The sequence below is a fragment of the Mercenaria mercenaria genome, chromosome 9, assembly GCF_021730395.1.
Source record: "Mercenaria mercenaria strain notata chromosome 9, MADL_Memer_1, whole genome shotgun sequence".
Lineage (NCBI taxonomy): Eukaryota > Metazoa > Mollusca > Bivalvia > Venerida > Veneridae > Mercenaria > Mercenaria mercenaria.
In genome coordinates, this window is record NC_069369.1 from 3,768,457 (window position 1) to 3,791,206 (window position 22,750).

The 22,750-nt window shown below is 34.8% G+C and overlaps 1 protein-coding gene across 1 annotated transcript in view; it reads left to right on the top strand.

The window, feature by feature from the left end:
• LOC123547644 (uncharacterized) overlaps positions 1-17,913 on the top strand; it is a 60,042-nt gene extending 42,129 nt beyond the window's left edge. The window contains exons 9-12 of the mRNA XM_045334904.2: positions 9,507-9,585; positions 11,463-11,522; positions 17,223-17,413; positions 17,700-17,913. Of these exons, the coding sequence (XP_045190839.2) occupies positions 9,507-9,585; positions 11,463-11,522; positions 17,223-17,413; positions 17,700-17,913 (544 nt within the window). The remainder of the gene's footprint in view (positions 1-9,506; positions 9,586-11,462; positions 11,523-17,222; positions 17,414-17,699) is intronic.
• Positions 17,914-22,750: the final 4,837 nt, after the last annotated feature.

Consider the following 22,750-nt stretch of genomic DNA (forward strand, 5'->3'; position numbering starts at 1 on the left):
TTATAAATAAAGGTACTTCTGTTGATGATTCATATATCTACGTTAACTAATAAAGATAATTGGAATATCAGCACATTTCTGGAGCAAATAAAATCGGGTTTTCAGATACTCGAAAAAATAATAAAGCCTTCATATATCAAGCGCGCGAACGAAATGTGACAAAATATGCGCATTAACTCAACGTAAAGGAAGGAACATTTTCTTTAAAAATGAATAAACTTATATTGTTATCATCATAATGTACATGCATGTTATGAATGTGGAAAAAGAATCCTCAGTCACCTTCAAAACTACCAACGTAAAAGTAAATACACTGAACACATTTTACAACTTTTCCGACACTTATTTTTAAAATTATTTAAAACATATATTAAAGTTTTTAAACCGTTTCCCGTTTGGTAAAATATAACTGATGGAGACAGAAATAACTTTCATATAAATTTCACTACCTGATATGACCTTTTTGAAACAAGTGATAACACTTTTCCATGAACGGACTTCACGTGATTCTACAGCATTGTTTCGGTCGCTTGCGCATAACTTGTAAGTTTAAATTTATTCTCCGACAGATTACAAAACGTACTGTCTCGTTGGTGCAGTGGTTAGAGCGTTGGACTAACAACCCAGCGATACGGGTTCGAATCTGTGTTTGGGAGAATTAATTGCAAACATTTTCGTTCAAACAATGCATGAATGAAAGGTCTGTAAATGGTTATAGACCTCTAAAGTAGAAACTTAGTAGAAACAAAGAAGCCGGTAGGTAACAACGATTATGTTTATGTTTTAACTGTATGTTAATGATAATAATTAATGTAAATAATGTGATTGGTTAGTGACCAAAAAAACAAATAAAATAATGACTACAATGATTTTGGTGTTTGTTTTATGTTAATGTGAACTTATATTAAGCTTTTTATGTAACCGTATTAGGGATCTCCTTTCCGTCGCCCATCGGTCTGTTTGTCATAATGTCTGGAGGAGAACAAAAGAAATGAAAGATACAACAACTTGACCCTGTACACAACGAGAGAATACAGACAATAATGTTTATGAAAGCGTTGTGCGGGCTTTAAAAAATTGAACTTTTATACACTGCCCCATGTTATTGGCACATGAAAGCAATTCAAAAGTAATTTTCTATCTTTTTGCAAGCGCATAAGATCACAAAGTTCGTATTTAAAATAAAATAATGTGGGAACTCCACAGGTCGCTCAACACGACAAAAATTAAAATATTGCAGGCTCAGTTTGATCGAAGCCATATTTAGGGTTAGGGTTAGGGTTAGCCGTATTTAAGCCATTTGTAATTTTAAGAGATTTGCTTCTGATGTCATGGCATCAATAAAATGTCATAAGGCATGTCGTACAGTTATGACGTCATTTCTCAATTAATGAAAGCTATTTGCTTGTAAAACCCGAGATTTTAGTCAAATTTAGTCAAACAGACTTCGCATGTTAAGGCAGTACAACTTTTCTCTATTATATATAATGATTCAAGAACAGAATTAATAATTGATTGACTTTAGAAATCGTAGAATCGTTGGAATATGATATGTTGCAATTTAGGGGGTATATACAGGTGATTTGCTCTTATTGCAACAGATCGTGTTAGAATTAAGAATAAATACATCATTTATACAAGAATAGCGACAACACATGTTCGTTTTGTGTAACAACATGTGCAAAATCCCTCGGGCTGTCTATTCTGCACATGTTGTTACACAAAAAACGTGTATTAGCCCTACATTGCTCTTTCCCACAAAGGTGTACAAATGGTGGGTGAGGGTAAATGACAATGTGTCGTGGCTTTTGTCCAAGCATCATAACGCTTCTGGACCATGTTTTTTTTATTTATTTACCTTAGTATCAAATCCTTGTCCCTTAAGTTTATACTGATTTATTTTAGCTTGATTGTGATAGAAGCTTAAATCTTACATGGAATTCCCTAAAGTCCGATTGAAGGAACTAACCTTTACAAGTGTCATATGAAAGTTCATGGTCGTGACGTGGGGCTCAAACTTCCGACATCGAAATTGAGCGGCCGACACATTAACCACTACTCCACCGCCAATCACCACCACTTTATGCGAAACATACAATCACTGATCGTTCTTGTTCTAATTGTGTTTTTCAATACATTTTGATACAAATTTAGATCTGTGAACGAATAGTGAACATGTTTTTACTTTCCCATTAGTCTAGGTGGAAATGCCACTTTGAAGGTTAGGATTTGTAAAGGTCTCTCTCACGAGGCTAATTATGGTGAGCCCGAAATAATGCCACCAAATTGTATGCGATATGGATATCCTGGTTTTTACAAAAGATCATCAAGCTACATATTATGATTTTTATATACATTCTTCCGTCAATGCAAGAAACATTTCAGGTTTGAGCCAGATATAAATTTTTCAACAACAGTGATAATAGGATAGGATATCATACTTATTAATATATTGCCTGTAGTCTGTGGCCTATAACCTATGAAATAAACACCTATCAAATAAACACTCATACGTCACCCTTCACCCTTTACACTGTACTATTATTGGAAACCCTGACCCTAACGCTTACCCCTAACCTAAAACACGTCACCCGCAACCAAATCAGCCTTAATTCCCCATTACCGTAACCTGCCTCCCTCTAATCAGCGACTCTCTATCCTTTACCCCTGTCCTATGAAACATGTCCTCTTACATCTAACCGTCTACCAGTTATGCAGTGTCAAAGAATCATAAATGTTCTTTGCCTTGTTCTTTATATATCTCTATTTACATTTTCCGCAAGTTTTTTTTCCACAACTAGCATGTAGTACTTATTCACACATTTTTGGCTGGCGACGCTGACGATCACTAATTGTTCTTGTTTGTCTCTTGTTCTTAAGTTCGATCGTCTTGTAAGTTTGTCCTTTGGGATCATGGAGTTCATCCATTGAATGTGTGATAGAGTTCCGCTTAAGCCGGCGCTAGGGGGCGTGAGAGGTGTAGCACACTTCATTACCTCTCATGAACAGACTCAATCAAACTTAGTCTGCTATTACAACTATTGGGAATATTCTCTGCTTCCAAGGGATCTTTTTACAGATTTTATTATATAAATAAAGCAATCATATCTACTTCAGCAGAACAACAATCATAAACATTTCATTGTATGTAAGTACAGAGATACTGAAGAAAGTTATATGAAACAAGGAGCATTTTTATGTGACTAGCCTTTGTTTTGACTTGATAAGCAATAAATTTGGATGACTATACAAGTGTAAATTTGTTATTAATGCATTAGGTAACTAAAGTTGAGTTCGTGCATTTTGTAATGTCCAAAGTGATTTACCCTTTCGTTATTTTCTGAGTGCATATTATTGCTTAATGTCAGCCTCAGCTTACCACATCCGATGGATATTGAAGCAAAAATGTTATTCAGGCTGATAAAATCTCTGCAACACAAGACGTCATAATACATACCATAATGCCTTATCATATACGAATACACATTTTAACATCCTGTTTGACCTTTCATCCGTGTCTGCAATTATAGCTTTTTGTATTGTCGTCATTGCTTTCGAGCTTCGCCACTATTCAATTTATAAAACTACAAAACGGCAGTTTAATAAGTGCTGTGTGGCGGGCTTAAAATGTTCCCCCTTACGTCATCTCAATGTTACTGTTGACCTTCATTTTACTTACTGCTTATTAGTATATAGATTTTCATCGATGAAGTTATATTTCACTGTTTCATAGAAGTGCAAATATCTTTGTGATATTTTACTGTTTGTGTCGAAACTACATTTTTTCTTATTTCTATAATTGACTTTAGATGTATTTTCGTATAATACTATTAAAATGCAATTTGCTCTTTTATAGTATACTCCTTTTCAAATTGTTTTAATTATTGAAAATTTTATGCAGTCTTGCGACAAGAAATCGCGAGAAAATACAGCTTTATGTCTTGTGCGTCCTTGTAAAGTCATAACACCATGACTTTATGTTCATTTACTCTTGCCTTGTTCTCTTACTAAGATAAAATATACATAAAGGGCCAATTGCATAATTCAGGTTTAATTTAGTCTAGACTAAGGCCTTATCCTTGTCTTGGTAGCCTCTAGTTTATGTCTCAATTGCATAATGAAAGTTTAGCTCGGCTCTAGCTAGCCCAAGACTATCTGTCCAGAGAATAAGTTTTCTTGGGTTTAAGTTATCCTAGAACCACAGGGCTTTGATAGATGAGCAATATTGGTTTAAATGTTTGCAAAATAAAATTAGATAATGAAAAAAATATCATTTGATCATAATAGATATGTAGGCCTAATATACAGACAAGTGTCTATTTATATGTATAGAATATTGGGAGCTAGCCAAAAACTTAAACCTAAATTGTATGTCGAAAAATTCTGTCAAAATACTTGTTAGAATTACCGCCTCCTATTTACAGGTAGAGCTTATGGTGACTAGAGCTTATGCTGACTAGAGCTTATGCTGACTAGAGCTTATGCTGACTAGAGCTTATGGTGACTAACAAGTGTGCAAAGTATTTTGCTATTCCAAAACCTTTAAACATAAGCATCGACTTGAACATCAGTGTCGGGTGACTGGGAAAGATCTCCTTGTTTTTCGAGTAGGAAAACTAAAATTAAAACCCCGGTATAGTCGTCCCAATAGTATGACAGATGGCGACTATCCAGTTTCAGCGAGATGACCTAATTTTGTTATTATCCGTGAATTATTCTTTCACAAGCGGGTATCCGGCTAGAATGACCAACCTTTCGTTGTTACGGAGTGGCGTATAAAACACACATCTATTAGGGGCAAGATGTAAAGCCAGCGACCCTAACTATTCATCAATGATGGCCCTTTTAGACATTTTAACTTAGAAATTGCTTGTATTAAAAACAAAGTCAGTTATAGGAATCCAAATCACATAACCTTTCAAGGGAATAAAATTTTTATCGTCAGCTCAAGCACATCAGTAAGACTAAGATGGGTGGTTACTTTATAAAGTTACTATAAGGAAACCACATACAAAACAATATCTCTGACATTTATATTTCTAAACTATGTAAGAAGCATGTAAAATCCATACAAAATGCAAAATGCACACTTGAAAAATAATGTATGAACGGCAATTTAATTTGAAGTTTAAGATCAACAATTATAAGATTCTGATGACTTCAACAGCGCAGTTTTGACCGTGATTTGACCTCGAGTCTTCATTTTTTACCTGTGATGAAAAATAGCCAAGTCATTAAAGTCTTTCATGAGAGTAGCATTTTCACCAAGATTCATTATAATCAATTCAAACTTTTGGCCTCTTGATCATGAATGATAATATTTTTTTTTTCGTTGATACTAATGACCTTTTTTCGGTAAGCTGTCCAGCTATGGACATTTATTCAGGAACAATCCTACCAAATTTCATCAAGATTGGTTTGAAATTGTTAATAAAGTTTTCTTTTGAACCGACACGATCACCTAGTTTTCCTCCCTAGATGACCCAATTCCAACCTCATTCGAGATTTCAATGTATGAAACATTCTTACAAAATTTCATTAAGATTCGGTGAAAAGGTGACATCTAGAGTATTTATAACAATTGACAAAAATATTTCATCGAAAATCGTCAATATAACCGTCAATCCACGCCCTATAAGAACCATTCTTTATCATGTTCATACTACTACTAAAACTTTATCTCCTGCAACTACTACTACCTTTACTGTCTACCGTCTTACCTGGTAAGTCTACCGTGCACTCCTTACCATCTAAACTCCAAGTCTAACCAACCCATTTACCCTTCATCAACTATCTCTACCTTGTTACTCTCTACAATGCCCTATAACAATAATCTGTTTTAAGCACTACTGTATCTGTAACCTCTTCATACAATCTACCCCGAAATCTATCACATCTTCCTCATACCAAACAGATCATTTTCTATCCCTCTATGCTCTATCAACACTCTTCTTTCTACCGTAACATCTGTCCTCCACCTCTACGCATTTCACATAAATCTTGTACCAAGTTACCGCTATTTAGTATTTTATTCCCTATACACCGTAGAATAAAGCACTGACATTTACCCCCTACTGTGTAAGCCCTATCCCAACATTACCATTTTGCCCACGACCTTTTTTATTGCTTGTTTATACTGGAAAACTATCTGTCCATTTCAGAACATACCAACTCTTATATCTTTATTGAGGTGTTGTACATTGGTGTCAATCAAAAGTTCGATTGTCAACTCTCATAATAGGCGCGTTCAGCTATATCATTTCAAGTCCAGAATAATTACGAGTACTGTTAGAAATGCAGGGAGCAGTTATTGAGTGTAATTATTTGAAGTTGTAATAATTTGTTTATTAAATATACTGAACAAAATTTCTACCTTGACCTCTAGATTAATTTAATTCTCTCAACTTTAAAACTATATATATAGAGAGTTTTTTTTCTTCTATCCAGTTTATTTTTTATCGACTTCTGATAGCATATATCTTTGACTATTTTTTTACATGTTTAATCTTCAATCCAAATCGAAATGTACTATAAAATACATTGAAATCTTTGCCTAAGTTTATTTATTTGCCTAAGTACCATTTTAATACATAACTTTAAAACTATTAGCGTAGTGTCTTAGCCACCTTATATGTAAATTTTGTAGCTTAATAGGGAGAGGAACTTTATAAGTATTTCTTTCGTTCCAATCCCTTTCGTATTTGTGTAAAAATTGTATATATGTACTGTTTGATTGGCATATTTCGAAATAAATATGTTTAAACTAGATTAATTAAAATACAATCATTTTACCACAACCAATCAATGTATGATAACCCTAATTTAGTAAGCACGTCTTGCATTCTTTGAAATAGTTTGATAATATTAATTGACAAATGGAGCCAAAATGCTAATTTTACTGCACATACCCTTTGATTAAAAATCACAAAAATCATTTCTGAGTATATCCATAGTGACCTGGGTAAACGGCAACGCATGCCTTTCATATAGACCGCACAATAGTCGTTTGCATGCGTATGAGATATTAGAAAGACTGTTTTGCTTTAAATGATACTTAAAGAATGATACGATGTTATGAAAGCATCCATACGCATACGTGCGATCTATGCTTTATTTCATCGAGATAACTATGGATAACCCATGATTTGACTTTTTGTGTTTTTAAGGGGTATGCTTATTCATGTCAGCATTTTGACTCTGTTTACGAATGAATTTTATCAAAACTTTGCGAAAACATGTCATATATATTCATTATGTTATGATAAAGAAATGCAATTGGTCGAGTTTTGTATAAATGGTTTATGTTAATTTATATCTGAGGTCAATCTAGAAGTTTTGCTAAGGATATATATATATATATATATATATATATATATACATATATATATATATATATATATATATATATATATATATATATATATATATATGTGTGTGTGTGTGTGTGTGTGTGTGTGTGTGGACCGCCTCTGTGGTCCAATGGTTAAAGTCGTTGACTTGTAATCACTGAATCGTCTCACATCTGGAGGGTCATAGGTTCGAGCCCTGCTACAGACCATGATAGTTTATGTGAGAAAACTTGGTAGTTTGTGTCGGAGGATCGGAGTCTAGTACTGGTACCTCCCAGGGACGATGGTTAGGAATATACCCGCCCGTATATGACTGAAAGATTGTTGAACGAACGTAAAACCAAACACAATCAAAACAAAATACAATATATATAATTAATATTAATTGGTTCTAACATTAGGAATTAAAACTTATCATAACCAGTCTGCAACTCTGACCTAATAACAATAACCACTTTAGCCTTATCCATTTCTTGTTATCAATTTGTCCTTATCCATTCGTTCTTTACCCTCATCCCGTAACATCTATCCCTTCAACATTACCTTTTGGGACTCCCATTTATATATTATGTCCCCCGGACTAAACCTATATTTATACACAAACCCTCCCTTTTATGTCATTCCCTTTGACACTTACCCATTCTGTTTTATCATACTTCTTCCATTTCAATGGCACTTCTTTACCTCTCTATATTTTATGCTCATTTTGTTCGTGTGGCTATGTTTTTATTCGTCCGTCTCTGATTAATGACACACCTAATACTAAAAGTATTTGATTTATTGATGAGATTTGATCTTTCAAATGATATGAACGTGTGCACCTCTTAATTTTCGTAGGGATTTTTTCTTTTCTATAATATTGAAATTTTACCATTACAGTTACATAATACTTTTACCAGCAATTCTCACTCCTTCAAGTTATACTTTATCCTTTTTCCTAAATATATGTGACCTCTTGCACTTGCTACATTACCAGCCACTCCTCTTTATTAATCTTTAACCATAACCATAATTTTACCTTCAGTCCGTCAGCAATTACCCGTAAACCCGTACTCTCAGTGTCACCTTTTAATTGTCACACTGTATCCAAAGATATGAAATGTCTCCTAAGGTCCTAGAATATGTTTCCTTTTGTGCAATATCTTTTTCGTATTTAGTGATCACAATTGAATGATATTTACTCACACCTATTAACCTTGTACCCTTTTTCTTTAATTAGAGATTGTTTTTAATAAAATACATATGTCCCCCCATGCATGTATTTAACACAGGAATTGATTCGGATTTTAATAACCCTTGAAAGCCACACAAATTTATGCCAAGTTTATTAGAAATAGTTTGTGTAGTATTTCAGATATGAAACAGAAAGACCTATTTTTGTCATTGAAGTGTAACCTTGACCTTGGAACTAGGAACCAGGGAATTACCCTGTGCACATCCTCTCGCGAAACATTTGTGTCAAGTTTAGCAAAATCATTTGTGTAGTACTGGAGATATAAAGCAGGAATTCCTCATTTTCTCGTTTGACATTCAAGTGTGACCTTGACCTTAGAGCTAGGAAACAGGGTGTTTTCGTCTGCTCATTCTCCCATGATGCTTAACATTTGTGTCAAGTTTGGTCAAAATCCCCTGACTAGTATTGGAGATGTGAAGCAGAAACACCTATTTTCTACGTTTGACATTGAAGTGTGTTTCCGTCTGCACATCCTCTCATCATGATCAAGTTAAGTCACAATCCTTTGAGTAGTATTGGCGATATGGCGTGGAACCCCCTATTTTGAACCTTGACATAGAAGTGTGACTTTGACCCTGGAGCTAGGAAAAAGGTTCTGCTCTGCACGTCTTCTTATGGTGATTAAAATTTGTGCCAAGTTTCATAAAAATCCTATGAATAGTATAGGAGATATTGAACGGACGCGATTTGTGACATTTAGACGACGGCAACGACCACGACAACGACAAACAGATGAAAAGTACAAGAGCAAAATGCATCGGGCTTGGGGGACATAATAACTTTAATAACCCTGACCACTTCAGTCCAGATTTCTAGTTGTTTGTTAAACATGGGCATTTCAGGCCAAATAAAGACATACACTGTAGTAAATGAAATAAAGTTACTTAGGCATATATTATTCGGAACAATATTTATGTTTTTAGGACAACACATGAAGAATCACTTTTCATAGACCAATTCCCATTACGAAGAAGTAAGAGGAAGATTAGCATAGAAATGCAGGTAAACTTGATGTTTAAAAGTAGTTGCCGAATTATACTGGGAGAGCTATTTCTGTACCTGACAATGAAATAGGAAGATAAAATGTCAGTACGTATGCGAGTGTTTATATTATGACACACTCTAATTCTTCTCTGCATATTTGTGTAAGCACCCTCAGAAGATTACTTACTTATACCTCATTCACAAAAGCGCTACGAGCTCCGTACGAGCTTAGTACGAATAGGTTTTTGGCATACTATACGGACATCGCTAACTCATACGAGCCTCCCTCTTACGGATTTTTGAACTCGTAGAGGACTCGGGAACTCGGCGAAAATGTTTCGGCGAGCTCCAGAGTTCTCTAAGAGCTCGTAAATATTTTTGTATTCGTACGGTGCTCACAAAAGCATCGTGCGAGACTCGTACGCTGTCCGGAGGAGCCAGTGCGAGTATCGTACGAGGTCCGTACGAATATTTGAGAAATTCATATCTTACCGATGCTCGCACGACTATCACAAGGGTCTCGTACGAGCAACGTACGGTCAACTCACGCGTATTATTTTATCAAAATTGTGGAAATACGAATGCAAACAATTTGTGCTTTTTTCTTTGATAATAATTTGTTTGTAAAGGAATGCAATTCATTCTTGAATAAATACACTTTTTTTAAATATCATTCGTAACTTAAAGTCACCGTACGGACACCGTGCGAGTGCCTAACGAGCGCCGTACGAGCGCCGTGCGAGCTCCGTACGAGTTGATAGGGATCGTACGGGCTCCGTGCGAGCTCCGCACGACTTCCTTGCGATGTCCATACGGATGTCTTGCGATTGCATCGCTAAAGATCGTACGGGGCTCGTACGAGCTATGACCACAGACTTCGATTTCGCCGAGCTTCTAAGGATTCCTAAAAACGAAGACTTGTACAAAGTGTTAGAACTCGTACGGACATCGTAGGTTTTTGTGACCGAGGCATTACTTCTGGCTGATTCTGACCATTTTAGCCCATATGTGTGTTCATAATTTTGTATGTTTATGCTTTAATCATATACAGCTGCGTTCACTTATTAATATGACCCTGCGATATTGCGAAATTAATTGACACCTTTGACTATTTTTCAAAGTTCAATTTCACGGATAGCATGCACTAATGAATCATTTGGTCGGCTTCATTGTAGTTTCTAGGGTATACACGAAATCTTGAATCTCAAAGATTGTATCAATTTTTATATTTACGCGTTTTCTGGGTATTTATTTCAAGTAGGTCCAAAAAGTGGCCGTTGTTTGCGTAGAAACTAAAGTAGTAGCCTAATGATGATTTTTTGTCTGCTGAGCTTCAAACTCGAGTTTGCACTATAAATTTAGCTTTAAAGCCAAATGCATATAAAATTATGTCGATGGTACAATTGACACTATTTTTGCTCTTCAATATTTCATTTATACCTGAGAGATGACAATAGAATAGTTTAAACAATATTTTATTCAACATATTGACATATATAAATACAATACATAAATTAATCAATTCTAGGATTGAGCAGAAAGCTTATCAGCTTTTTTTGAAGCTTTTTCCCAAAAATTAGAATATTCTAAAGTACATTGACAACAATCAAAATGTTCAATTGATATATGCTTGCAGTCAAGTCTGTAAAAACCTGAAAGTTAAGATATAAAAATTACGATTATTGAATTGACTGAGTTATAAATAGAATATATCCCAATAAATTTAAATGACTATTTTTCGAGATACGAGTCTCTTTAAAATAGTTAAAGGTGTCAATTAATTTCGCAATATCGCACGGTCATATTAATAAGTGAACGCAGCTGTACATTTACGTGTAAAAATTAAGGCTTATTAAAAACAAACAAAACTCACACTTAGATGGGTTGTTTTACAGAATCAGAAATACAAAGATCTACTGAAGAAAATAGTTACTGGTTGCGAGGATGGACTAATGGTATGTACTGAGTCACCGTTCAATAAAATACACTGTATACTGACACCAAAAAGAAAACTGTGCACTTGATTTAGGGGCATTTTTTCTATCGTTTAAAAGCAAGTAAATGCCAATTTGGTATTGAATTTAGAAAAATGATCATCCTCCGTACATTCGCACTGATTTTTTCACCTTTTTATCTGTGTTTCCTTCAAACTGACCGCCAGCTATTATCAAATATTCGCAATTTGTTTTTGGTGTCAGTATATGTTAAAATTTGTTATTGAAAGGAAATTTATCTAAAATCTAGTCCAAACACACTCGGTTTGACTGAGCCTGTTGAGTGGTTATGAACAGTCATATTCTTTCACGCCCTCAACCCTCGCTAGCTCGGCTTATGCAGGACAAGGTATGGATAGACTTTATTATAATAATGCACGAGAAATGTAGATAAGATTGCATCAGCGAGACCTTTTAGCGCTACACAACAATTAAGGATTGCTGCAGTAAATTTAATCAAACTTTTAAAAGAGCCATTGATAGCAGAGAAGGCAACCGAAAATAGTAATAGCAGGTTCGGTATATTGACTCTATTCCAAAGAGGTACTAAAATTACAAAACCTCTAACGTTCCGAACAGCGTGTCTCAACGTAAGCATTGACCGGTGGCATAAAAACGTACGAGCGGTGGCATTTATGCGGGATTTTAACCAGGAAAGGTAATGTTTTGGTTTATAATTTTTCCATTTTAAACGTTTTCTTATTGGGACTTGGTCGAAGATGACCTACAATGAATGTGCATTGACGATCATGTATTAAAATTTTTGTATCGCTTGTATTTTTTTCTAACATTCGGGAAATATGTGGCAAATTTCACTTATTTAAATACCGTGTCGTCATTTTCTTGTTGTAAATGTCACACTTGTACCATATATCTATGTTAACAAACCGATTACCGATTTATGCTGTTTTAAAAGCATATAGCCTGCCAAAACCTTTGTCGTCGGCGAAGATGTTTTCTAACGTCCGAGTCGGTGGTTCCTCATTGAAATTAAAAGAGCGTACACACGAGCAGGTGGTATTTCTTAGTTATTTTCATGGTTCGACATTGAATGAAAGGCCTTTTCATGTCATAAACATGGGCTTGAAAGCGTTTCCAACTTGGGAAAGGGAGTGGGGTGGGGGCAAACTCACATGCATTATTATTTTCAACAACTGTGACTTCTCCAGACTGAAGAAAATACTCGAACATGGAGACGAGTGGTTATGAGCATAATGTAAATCGTGGAGTGCAAAACTATACATTCAATCAAGCGTGCCAAAAAGAACCTTGTACGTCTTTTCTGGAGTCTCTATTTCAGTATTTTAGACGTATTTTGCCAACCTTAGACACGACACTGTACTGAGTAGTATATGAAGTGAGGTTCCTGTTTTTTCTATGTCTAAAGGACTTACTTTTCTTGTAAACTTCTTATGCACAATACGGGAGGTTATCTTTGCTTAATCAAAATTTAAGTTTATGCTATTTTAAAGGTAGATATTGATGAAAGCTTTCAACTAATTTAAACGTACCGCTAGACCAATTATACTTGTGCAATGTGAAGGGGACATGGTCGTGACCCATGACCGACCAACAGACACCTTAACCACTTGGCCACGGGTTCCAGTATATGTGCTTAATGTATTGTTAATTGATCGGGATCGAAATTCGGTCCTGAATTAAATTTTCATTTCGGACATGCAGCTACACAAAAGCGAAAAAACTTGAATTTTATATGAATATGAGCATGGACGTGCTGAAAATAACAGTTACCTCAGTTTATGGTGAACCACTGACTCGGAAATCTCTATACTTAAAAAGAAAAAAACCATAAAAGTCGTTTACCGATTTGTTAACATTGATATATGGTACAAGTATGAAAAAAATCGGAACATGTTAACAGTAATTTATCCAATTACAATAAGAAAATGGCGGGACGGTAGCCAAATACGTGGTTTTTACGGCATATTTCTCGAATGTTAGAAAAAATACAAGCGATATGAAAATTTCAATGCATCATCATCAATTCACATACATTGTAGGTCATCCTCGGCCAAGTCTCAATGTGAAAAAGTTTAAAATGGAAAAACTCCGAATCAAAAACATTACAATTCCTAGTAAAAATACCGCATTATGCCACTGCTCGTACGTAATAATGCAACCGGTCAACGGTTACGTTGAGCCTCGGTGATAGAGGCGAGTGTTTAATTTATAATCAGAAACAACCAATTATCTTTAGAACTGTTAAATATTGTCAATACCAAACAGAAGCTTTTATGCATGTGAGACTTTATTTTGGTAGGTAAAATAGATATACATATATTTTCCAAAATTAAATGATATGTGCGCAGTTTTGACTGGTATATAAACTTAGGTTCCTGATTTCTTTTTTATATGATTAAATAAACTTACATTAGATCTAGATTTACTTGTATTTTTTTAAAACGATTGGAGTGTTTTATTTCAAAATTTTCTTTTTACCAATTCATTTGAGCTGGATGTTGAACCGCTCTAGAATCGAATTCCTAACAAACCAGCCTTAGTGCATTATGAGAGGTTATGAACGTGACCCAAATCGACGACCTGCCAGTCTGACATCTTAAAGTTCAACACCTTTGTGCTTGATTTACTTCGGATTATTTAGGGAAAATATAAGTTAGATCGGCATTTTAATATAAGGTCGGAATGATACGGTGCTGCATGTTTTAACTTCCGTATTAGACATGATGATACACATGTAAGACAAAAAAGAACATAATTCAATCGCTAGATGCAAATCTAACTTGAAAGGTATCTAGTACCCCAACTAAGACCCACCCATCCCTTCGTTCGAGATACATATACTGCAATGTATTCAAAATTATTTACTAGTAATATTCTGTACCAAAAGGGAAAGATAATGTCTTTAGATATTTGTCGGAGCACGCTTTCCAGTAATAGTCATTCCCATTTTTGATCTAGATTGGATCTAGTACATGATTTCAGTTTATTATTTTGGTCTTATATGTGTAGCATCATGTCTAATGTGGAAGTTAAAAACTTAAAAAAAAACGTATCAATCCGACCTTGTAATATGCCAATTTATGAATTACATTTTCGTAAAACTGTGCACAAAGCTGAAGCGGAGGGCTAGTAGGTATCTATCCGATTGGTCTTCGATTCTAGTTTATATTTGGATCATGACCATTACCTCTCACAATGCACCAGTACTGGTTTCTTAGGAACCAGACTCTAGAGCGATTCAAATATCGAGATCAAATAAATCAGAAAACACGAATTTAGCTCATAAAACACTCATATCGTATTAAAAAAAATACAAGTACGTGTAGATTTAGGTCTAATTTAAGTTGATTTAAGCACAAAAAAGATGGACCTCCGTTTATATACCAGTCAAAACAGTGCACATATTATTTAATTTTGGCAAATACATGTAGATCTATTTTGCCTACCAAAATAAACTCTCTATGGCACATGTATAAAAGTTTCTGTTTGGCGCAGCCTTAATTGGAATTTTACATTTTTTGACAGTTCTAAAGACAATGATTTGTTTCTGCTTATAACGCCTCTATGGTCGAGTTATTTTACTGATGCGTAGACATTTTTTTAAATGAATTTGCATCCCCTTGCCCATGACAATGATGGAAACGCTCCCAAACACATTACTATATGATAAAAAGTCGTTTTGTTCTCTGTTGGACCATTAAAACTCGTAAAATAACTTTAAAAAGAAAAACACCACCTGCTAGTGCTTACGCTCTTTAAATTTGGTGAACCGCCGACCCGGACGTTAGAAAGCATTATCCGACGACAGTGGGCTTCCGGTGGTCTATGTATTTTTGAAACAGTATACAATAGTCAGCAATTTGTAAAAATGAATTTATAGAGGATAATTGTTTGTTTTTGTGAAAGATCGTATTATATTCCACCGAGTGAGCACCAAAAGGGTATTTTCACGAGTGGCGCAGCTACGAGTGAAAATAACAACTTTTGGTGTTCACGAGGTGAAATATATTCAATCATTCACTAAAACAAACAAATTTTCTTTTTATTTCATACTCAAAGGATAAGTTTCTGATATATTTTCGGACAGATCAAACCGGAAGAGTGAAAATTATAATTTGATAAATAATTTTCACTGTGAGTTTATCAGGATATAATCTACCGTTATATTACGGTAATCCACTAAAAAGTATGAAATAAATGATACAAGTTTGCCCAAAATACGAAACTTTTAAACAGCAATTTATCAATTTATAATAAGACTAGAAATTGTCCGATGGACACCACTGCCCCAGTAATTTTTATTGTATTGTGTTGTGTGCAAGACCTTTGTACATTTTGAAATAGATATATGCATGGGGAAGATATGGCGTGTACAAGTGTGACCTTGACCTTTGAGGTAAAGACCATGGTTTTGCGCGCGACACACCGTCTGAAGATTATTAAGCATTATGCCGAAGGAGTTTGAAATCAATGTATGCATGGGGAAGATATGGCGCGCACAAGTTGTAACATGCCATTTAATGACCTTGAAGCACTAAGTGTTACGATGACCTTTAAGGTACGGACCAGGGTTTTGCGCGCGACACACCGTCTGAAGATGGTGAAGCATTTTGCCAAAGCATTTTGAAATCAATATATGCATGGGTAAGATATGGCGCGCACAAGGTGTAACATGCCATTTTATGACCTTTAAGCACTAAGTGTGACCTTGACCTATTAGGTACGGACCAGGGTTTTGCGCGCGACACACCGTCTGAAGATGGTGAAGCATTTTGCCAAAGCATTTTGAAATCAATATATGCATGGGTAAGATATGGCGCGCACAAGGTGTAACATGCCATTTTATGACCTTTAAGCACTAAGTGTGACCTTGACCTATTAGGTACGGACCAGGGTTTTGCGCGCGACACACCGTCTGAAGATGGTGAAGCATTTTGCCAAAGCATTTTGAAATCAATATATGCATGGGTAAGATATGGCGCGCACAAGGTGTAACATGCCATTTTATGACCTTTAAGCACTAAGTGTGACCTTGACCTTTGAGGTACGGACCAAGGTTTTGCGCGCGACACACCGTCTGATGATGGTGAAGTATCAGCCAAAGCATTTTGAAATCAATGTGCACATGGGGAAAATATGGCGCGCATAAGGTGTTTTCCATCTTTTTTTATTGTTACATGACGTTCCGTTCCGGACACACTGATTACTTAATGCCCCCCCCCCCCTATTCTTCGAATTAAGGGGGCATAAAAATGACGGGACGGCAGCCAAATAAGTGTTTTTACTGTTTATTTCTCAAATGTTAGAAAAAAATGCAAGCTATGTGAGAGTATTGATACATCACCATCAATGCGCATTCATTGTAATTCATCCTCGGCCAAGTTCCGATAAGAAAGCGTTTAAATTGGAAAAACTACGAACCAAAACATTACCTTTCCTGATAAAAATCCAGCTAAAATGCCACCGCTCGCACATAATAATGCCACCAGTCAACGCTTACGTTGAGACTCGGTGCCAAAGCACTTGTTAAAACGTTACTTAAAAAAGTGTGGCTTTCCAATGCATGTTTGCAACGTGATGATTTTATCACGGTATGTATGTCATGTGTCAAAAATTCGAATTTTGATGTTTACACCCTAACCCATGCATTTTATAACAACAGCTATAGTATTCTTTCAGATGGTTCACACAGAGAATAAAGGTCGTGGTGTTATAGCCACTAAAAAATTTCAACATGGTGATTTTGTCGTGGAATATTCCGGAGATTTGATCGGTATAAAAGAAGCTAAACTACGTAATGCAGAATATTCCAAAGATCCGTCTAAAGGCTGTTACATGTACTTCTTCGAATTTGAGAACAAGAAATACTGGTATTTATAATGTTATAGACCATTAAGTCCTAAATCTTGTCCTAGACTTTTCACTCAAAGTGTTGATGTATACGCCTGGATAATGTAAACTTATACTATGTGTGAAATTACATAAGGCAGTCGTTAGTAGTTACATAATTATTAAGTATAAAGATATACATTTGAATTTATTTAGTCTTTCATTCGACTTACATTGCCGAATACTTTTGGTAATACAAAATCTTCCGCATTAGACGTAAAAGCACTAATTACTCAGAAATAAATATTTCTGTTAAATATATTTCAGCATAGACGCGACAGCTGAAAGTGGGAAACTAGGTCGTCTGCTGAACCACAGTAAAACCAACAGAAACTGCCATCCAAAACTTGTTAATGATAAAGGCAAGCCTTACCTTATAATTGTCGCTTCCCGAGACATTAACGAAGGGGAAGAACTGTTGTATGATTATGGTGATCGCTGTAAAACATCCATAAAATATCATCCATGGTTGAAATATTGAAAGTTTTTCTACATAGTGTTAGAAACTGTTACTGTGCCTAAAACTGGAAATAACGATAACTGGCAATTCACATAGACACTTTAGTAAAAATAAAATTGACTGTATTGTCCAGTCTTTCCAAGTTTTTAGCTACCTCTCACAAGTGAATGTGAGCTAATATCATTTCTTTTTGTCTGAAATACTTTGTCCTACTTCCGTCTTTGAATATTATATTCCATTAAACCACAAGAATCTAGGGAAGGTTTGACTGCCTACGAGTAACCTGCAATAACACAAACACAGAGAATAAATCATTAAAATATAGCCCCTATATTGATATACCCCAGGGTACTTACTATTATACGCATTATCTATTGTTTCTAATAAGAAGAAACATTTTATTTCGACTTGTATAAAGTACATCATCCTATGAATATAACATATTTTCTTTTAATATGATACATGCATACACAAAGAAACAACATTAGCAAGATAACGATTTCACAAACATGTTACAAACATAAAGAATATTAAACAGAGGATGACTGGTGATTAATTTTGAGTTAAAGACATTCTATAAATAAATTCTAGTTCAATAAAATTAGCCAGGTTAATTAATACTTACTTATTATATGATATTAACATATCGATAAACTTTTATATGCTTAGTCTTATATAATAATACCGTTTCATGTATTTTATGATTTCAGTTAAACATGGGCAATAAGTATAAAATGAGAATCATCTTCGATATCACGTGAGATACAATAAATACAATAGCGTTTATTGCTTTCTATTCTGTCATTGCCGTATCTGCTTGGTTATGGGTTACTGTGAGGTGGTATGAATGGTTTGAAGAGACAATGGAAGAAAGGTTTAGGAAGAAAGACTTGAGTAGGATGAAAGGATAAGTATGAAAGGTTGAGGGTCAGGGGTACAGGGTATAAAGTGCAGAAGGTATAGCACCGAGAGTTAAGAGGGCCTAGAGTAGTATTAGAGGGTATCATGTAGAATAAACGGGCAAGAGCTTTATCCTATTGCGTAGGGGTGGATGGTTTAGCTGGAGGACAACATGTATGTTTACTGGGTATAGGCATAGAGTATTGATATAGGCTGTAATGTAGAGGGTATAGGATAAAAAGTGTTCAGTAGCGGAGGGTAAAGTATTTAGGGTGAAGGTAAAGCTTAGAGGAATAAGATTCGAAGTGAATGGTAGATGGTTAAGGGAAATGATGGTAAAGGAATATCGACCATAGGTTACGGGCTAAATGTATAAAGTATTGGGCAAGGGTAAAAGGGTACAGGCAAATGTCTACAGTAAGAGATGAAATGTTAGGGGTAAATGAATAAACGTAAATAGAAAGGGGTTTATTTTGTTGTTCGTTTATTCAAGATTTAAAGCAGTTTGGTCACACTTCGTCAAAATGAGAAAAATAACAAAGAATAGCCTCAATATATGAAATGAAGCGTTTCACACAAAAGTTTGATTTAAATCTTATTAATGCGAACTTTCTCAGTTCTAAAACTACCGTTTTTTAGATATATTTGGATAAATGCATGCAAAACTTATACCATTGCAAACGGTTATTTTTCAAGCGTGATGAATTTCATGATGTTACCATAAAAACTAGGAGTTAAATTTATGTTGTAACGGCTTGATAGCTCAGTCGGTAACGTGATGGCTCTATAAACCAGGGGTTCAAAGTTGGAGGATAACATCATTCTCATTATGTAATTCAATTAAATTTTATAACTTTTCATTTGGCTAACGTTTCTGCAAGTATGTGTTTCATCTGTCATTTTAATATGTATAAATAAAACGACTTTTTTTTAAATAAAGCAATAATTAATGTGTTTTAAAGTGTGACCATGCTGCTTTTTTATTAGCTTTTCAGCCGTATTTCAATTATGTTGACCTTACCACTGTTCCGAAATTTAGTGCAACGACTAAGCTATTCTCCCAAGTAACTGCAGACTTCTCCAGAAAATTAGAGGTGGAGGACGAATGATTTCGGACAAAATGGCTTATATCAAATCGTCCCGGAGATCTTCCGTTCTGCTCTGGATCGAATTCGCGACCCAGCGATACAAAAACTGGTGCCTTACCTGCTGAGCAAAGATAGCGGGTTAAATTGAAAGGGTAGACATCAACCGATACAGGTACAGCGATAGGGTGAGGATCAGAGTTAATAGTAGCACATACATTGTAAACGCACAAATAGAGGGGTACATGTACAGGATTAGGCTAAAAGGTAAACGTTCACCGTCACAGGTTCAAGATTAAGGGTAGAGATGATAAAAATGACGTAAATTTAGAGAAGTCAGACCTGTGGAGTTCTTTCATTATTTTATTTTAAGAATAGAAGTATAAAAGTAGATTGTTTATAGGTAGAGATATAAGGTTACTTGTTCAGAGGAAATGGTACAAGTACAGGGTCAGAGTAAAGGCTAAACGTCTGCATTGAGAGGTCCAGATGGCTTTCAGGTAAAGAAAAACAAGAGGGGGAACTAGGATTGTAGCTCCTCGCAGGTTGTCTATTGTTTAAACATTAAGGTAAGAGCCGCGTAATGGGCACTTAAATGTTCCTTGAATTGATTATGATATATCATTTCTATACCATATTCAACATTAGAATCTGTAATATCAAAATATTTCACCGTCCAGTTTTTGAAAAATTCATTTCTTTCATTTACCGCTCCACGCGCTTTGTCAAGGTTTTTGATTTTTTATTTGTGATTTAAATATAAGTTGACAAATTTCAAATATTGCCCAAAACTATAAACTTTGTAGTTTTTCTAGTCACCAGATATATGAAATGCACAAAAAACTTAATTTATTTAATGATATATCACATTTTAGTGAGTTTTACTGTAAAAAAATTATGTCTACCCCCCTTTAAAAATGTGCATTTTTTAAATTTCCTTAAAAAATGAATTTTTTAAAGTATGTAATCCTGTTTTCTGTATTGAGCATATCTATAAAATACATACGAAAATTTTCCTTAATGATAAGGCAAGAATATCACAAAAAATCAAAAACATTTACCGTCTACTTTTTGTCTACATGACAATGTTTAGGATGACCCCCAAAATTACGGACAATAAATTTTTATGAAAATTGCTAAACAATGCACTTAATCTTTGTTTTATGTTATTTGTCATGCATATTTATCTGAATTATGTTGTAATATGTGTTCTTTATAATGATTTAGTACTAAAATACATCATTGTGAAGATTTTTTGAAATAAACTTAGTAAAACAACTTGTTTTTTATGTTTTTATTGCACTGAAATCGATAAATTTGCACAGACAAAACAAAGACATACATGTTTGAGTAGGGGGCATTTGAAAATTCATTTTTATAAAATTGAAATTAGATACATTTTAATGCCCTGTTGCAAGTTTTAAAAAAAACTAATTTCATTCCATTAAAATAATCTGTAAAGTACCAATTCATAAATAACAACGTAAAAATAACAGAGGCTGCCACACGAGCTAACTGTGCAATTATTAATTGCATGTATTATCCTGATCAGACTGCACAGATTAAATATAATAAATCACATATTCACATTAGATAATATGAAAAACAAAGGCTGATGTGCAAACTATTTAGTTACAAATTGGTGTGCCTAATGATGTCATATATGTCGTAAATAATTGCTCGACATCAAGATGAAGAAAGAAGTTCAATATTCCTTTCACAAAAATTACCTTAATAGTTTGCTACCCTCGCATTATTTCTTTCCATTTTTTTAGCAGAATGGGTTACTTTACAAACTTAGCAGACAACACGTTGAGCAGACGACAATCTTCCCAGCATACTAAGTGTTAATCTTTGCAAAAATGAGTCATTATACAACCTTTCAGTTCTCAACAATGTAATATTGCACTCTAACAAAATATCTCATATCATGCCTGCAACAATTTCTAATCACACAGATCACTAGTCTTGAACTTTTAAACTTTCTTCATATTCTGTTTTTCAAAGTAAGACACAAGACCTGATATTACACTTTCTAGTGTTCGCTTTGTATTTGTGACACGTGGCACCCCCTCACTATTTTTCATCGTGAAAACATTATACAGTCCATCTTCTCCACTACGTTTATAAACTGTTTTCAAATGGTTCAAGTTTAGTCCAGAACGAGCAACAGTTTCAGCAGTGGTAACTTTCATAACACCACATGAAATTAGAACGGACAGAGATGGAAAATTTCTCTTTTTCTGCCTGTTTGATTCAGACAGTGATTCACATCCTGTGGAGTGAAACTTTTGTCTACAAGGCATTTATCATCATTTGATAAGGCACAACATAATAGTTCCGACAAGCACTTTACGTCATCCATTGCATTATGGGCATTGTATGTCTTTCCCAGTATACTGTTTGCTATATCCTCCTGTTTATATGACTCTAGATTTACAAAGTTCATTTACCTTGCCTGTTTCCCTACAGCTAACTAAGAAAACAGGAAAGTCAAATTTCCTTCCATTGTGTGCCACTAAGTAAATGTCATTGAACTGTTGTAACCATGCATAGAAATCAATTAGAGCTGTCTGTATACCGACTGGTTCGACTTGTACACCATCTACAACCATAGTTGTTTCACCACTCATAATTATTTTTGTAACCCTTTCTGCCGAAGCACTTATCGGTATCTTTAGAATTACGTATCGGTTGAATGTTTTCTCCTGACTTAATCTTGAGCAGCTATCTGGGTAATATGTGGGTATTGGTCTCCACGAACTAAAACCAAAAGTAATGATCAGCATCTAGTATGACATAACATTGAAAGAACAGATAACCAATAATTTTCACCTCATTTGACCTGATTTAGTTATTCACTTTGTCCGATT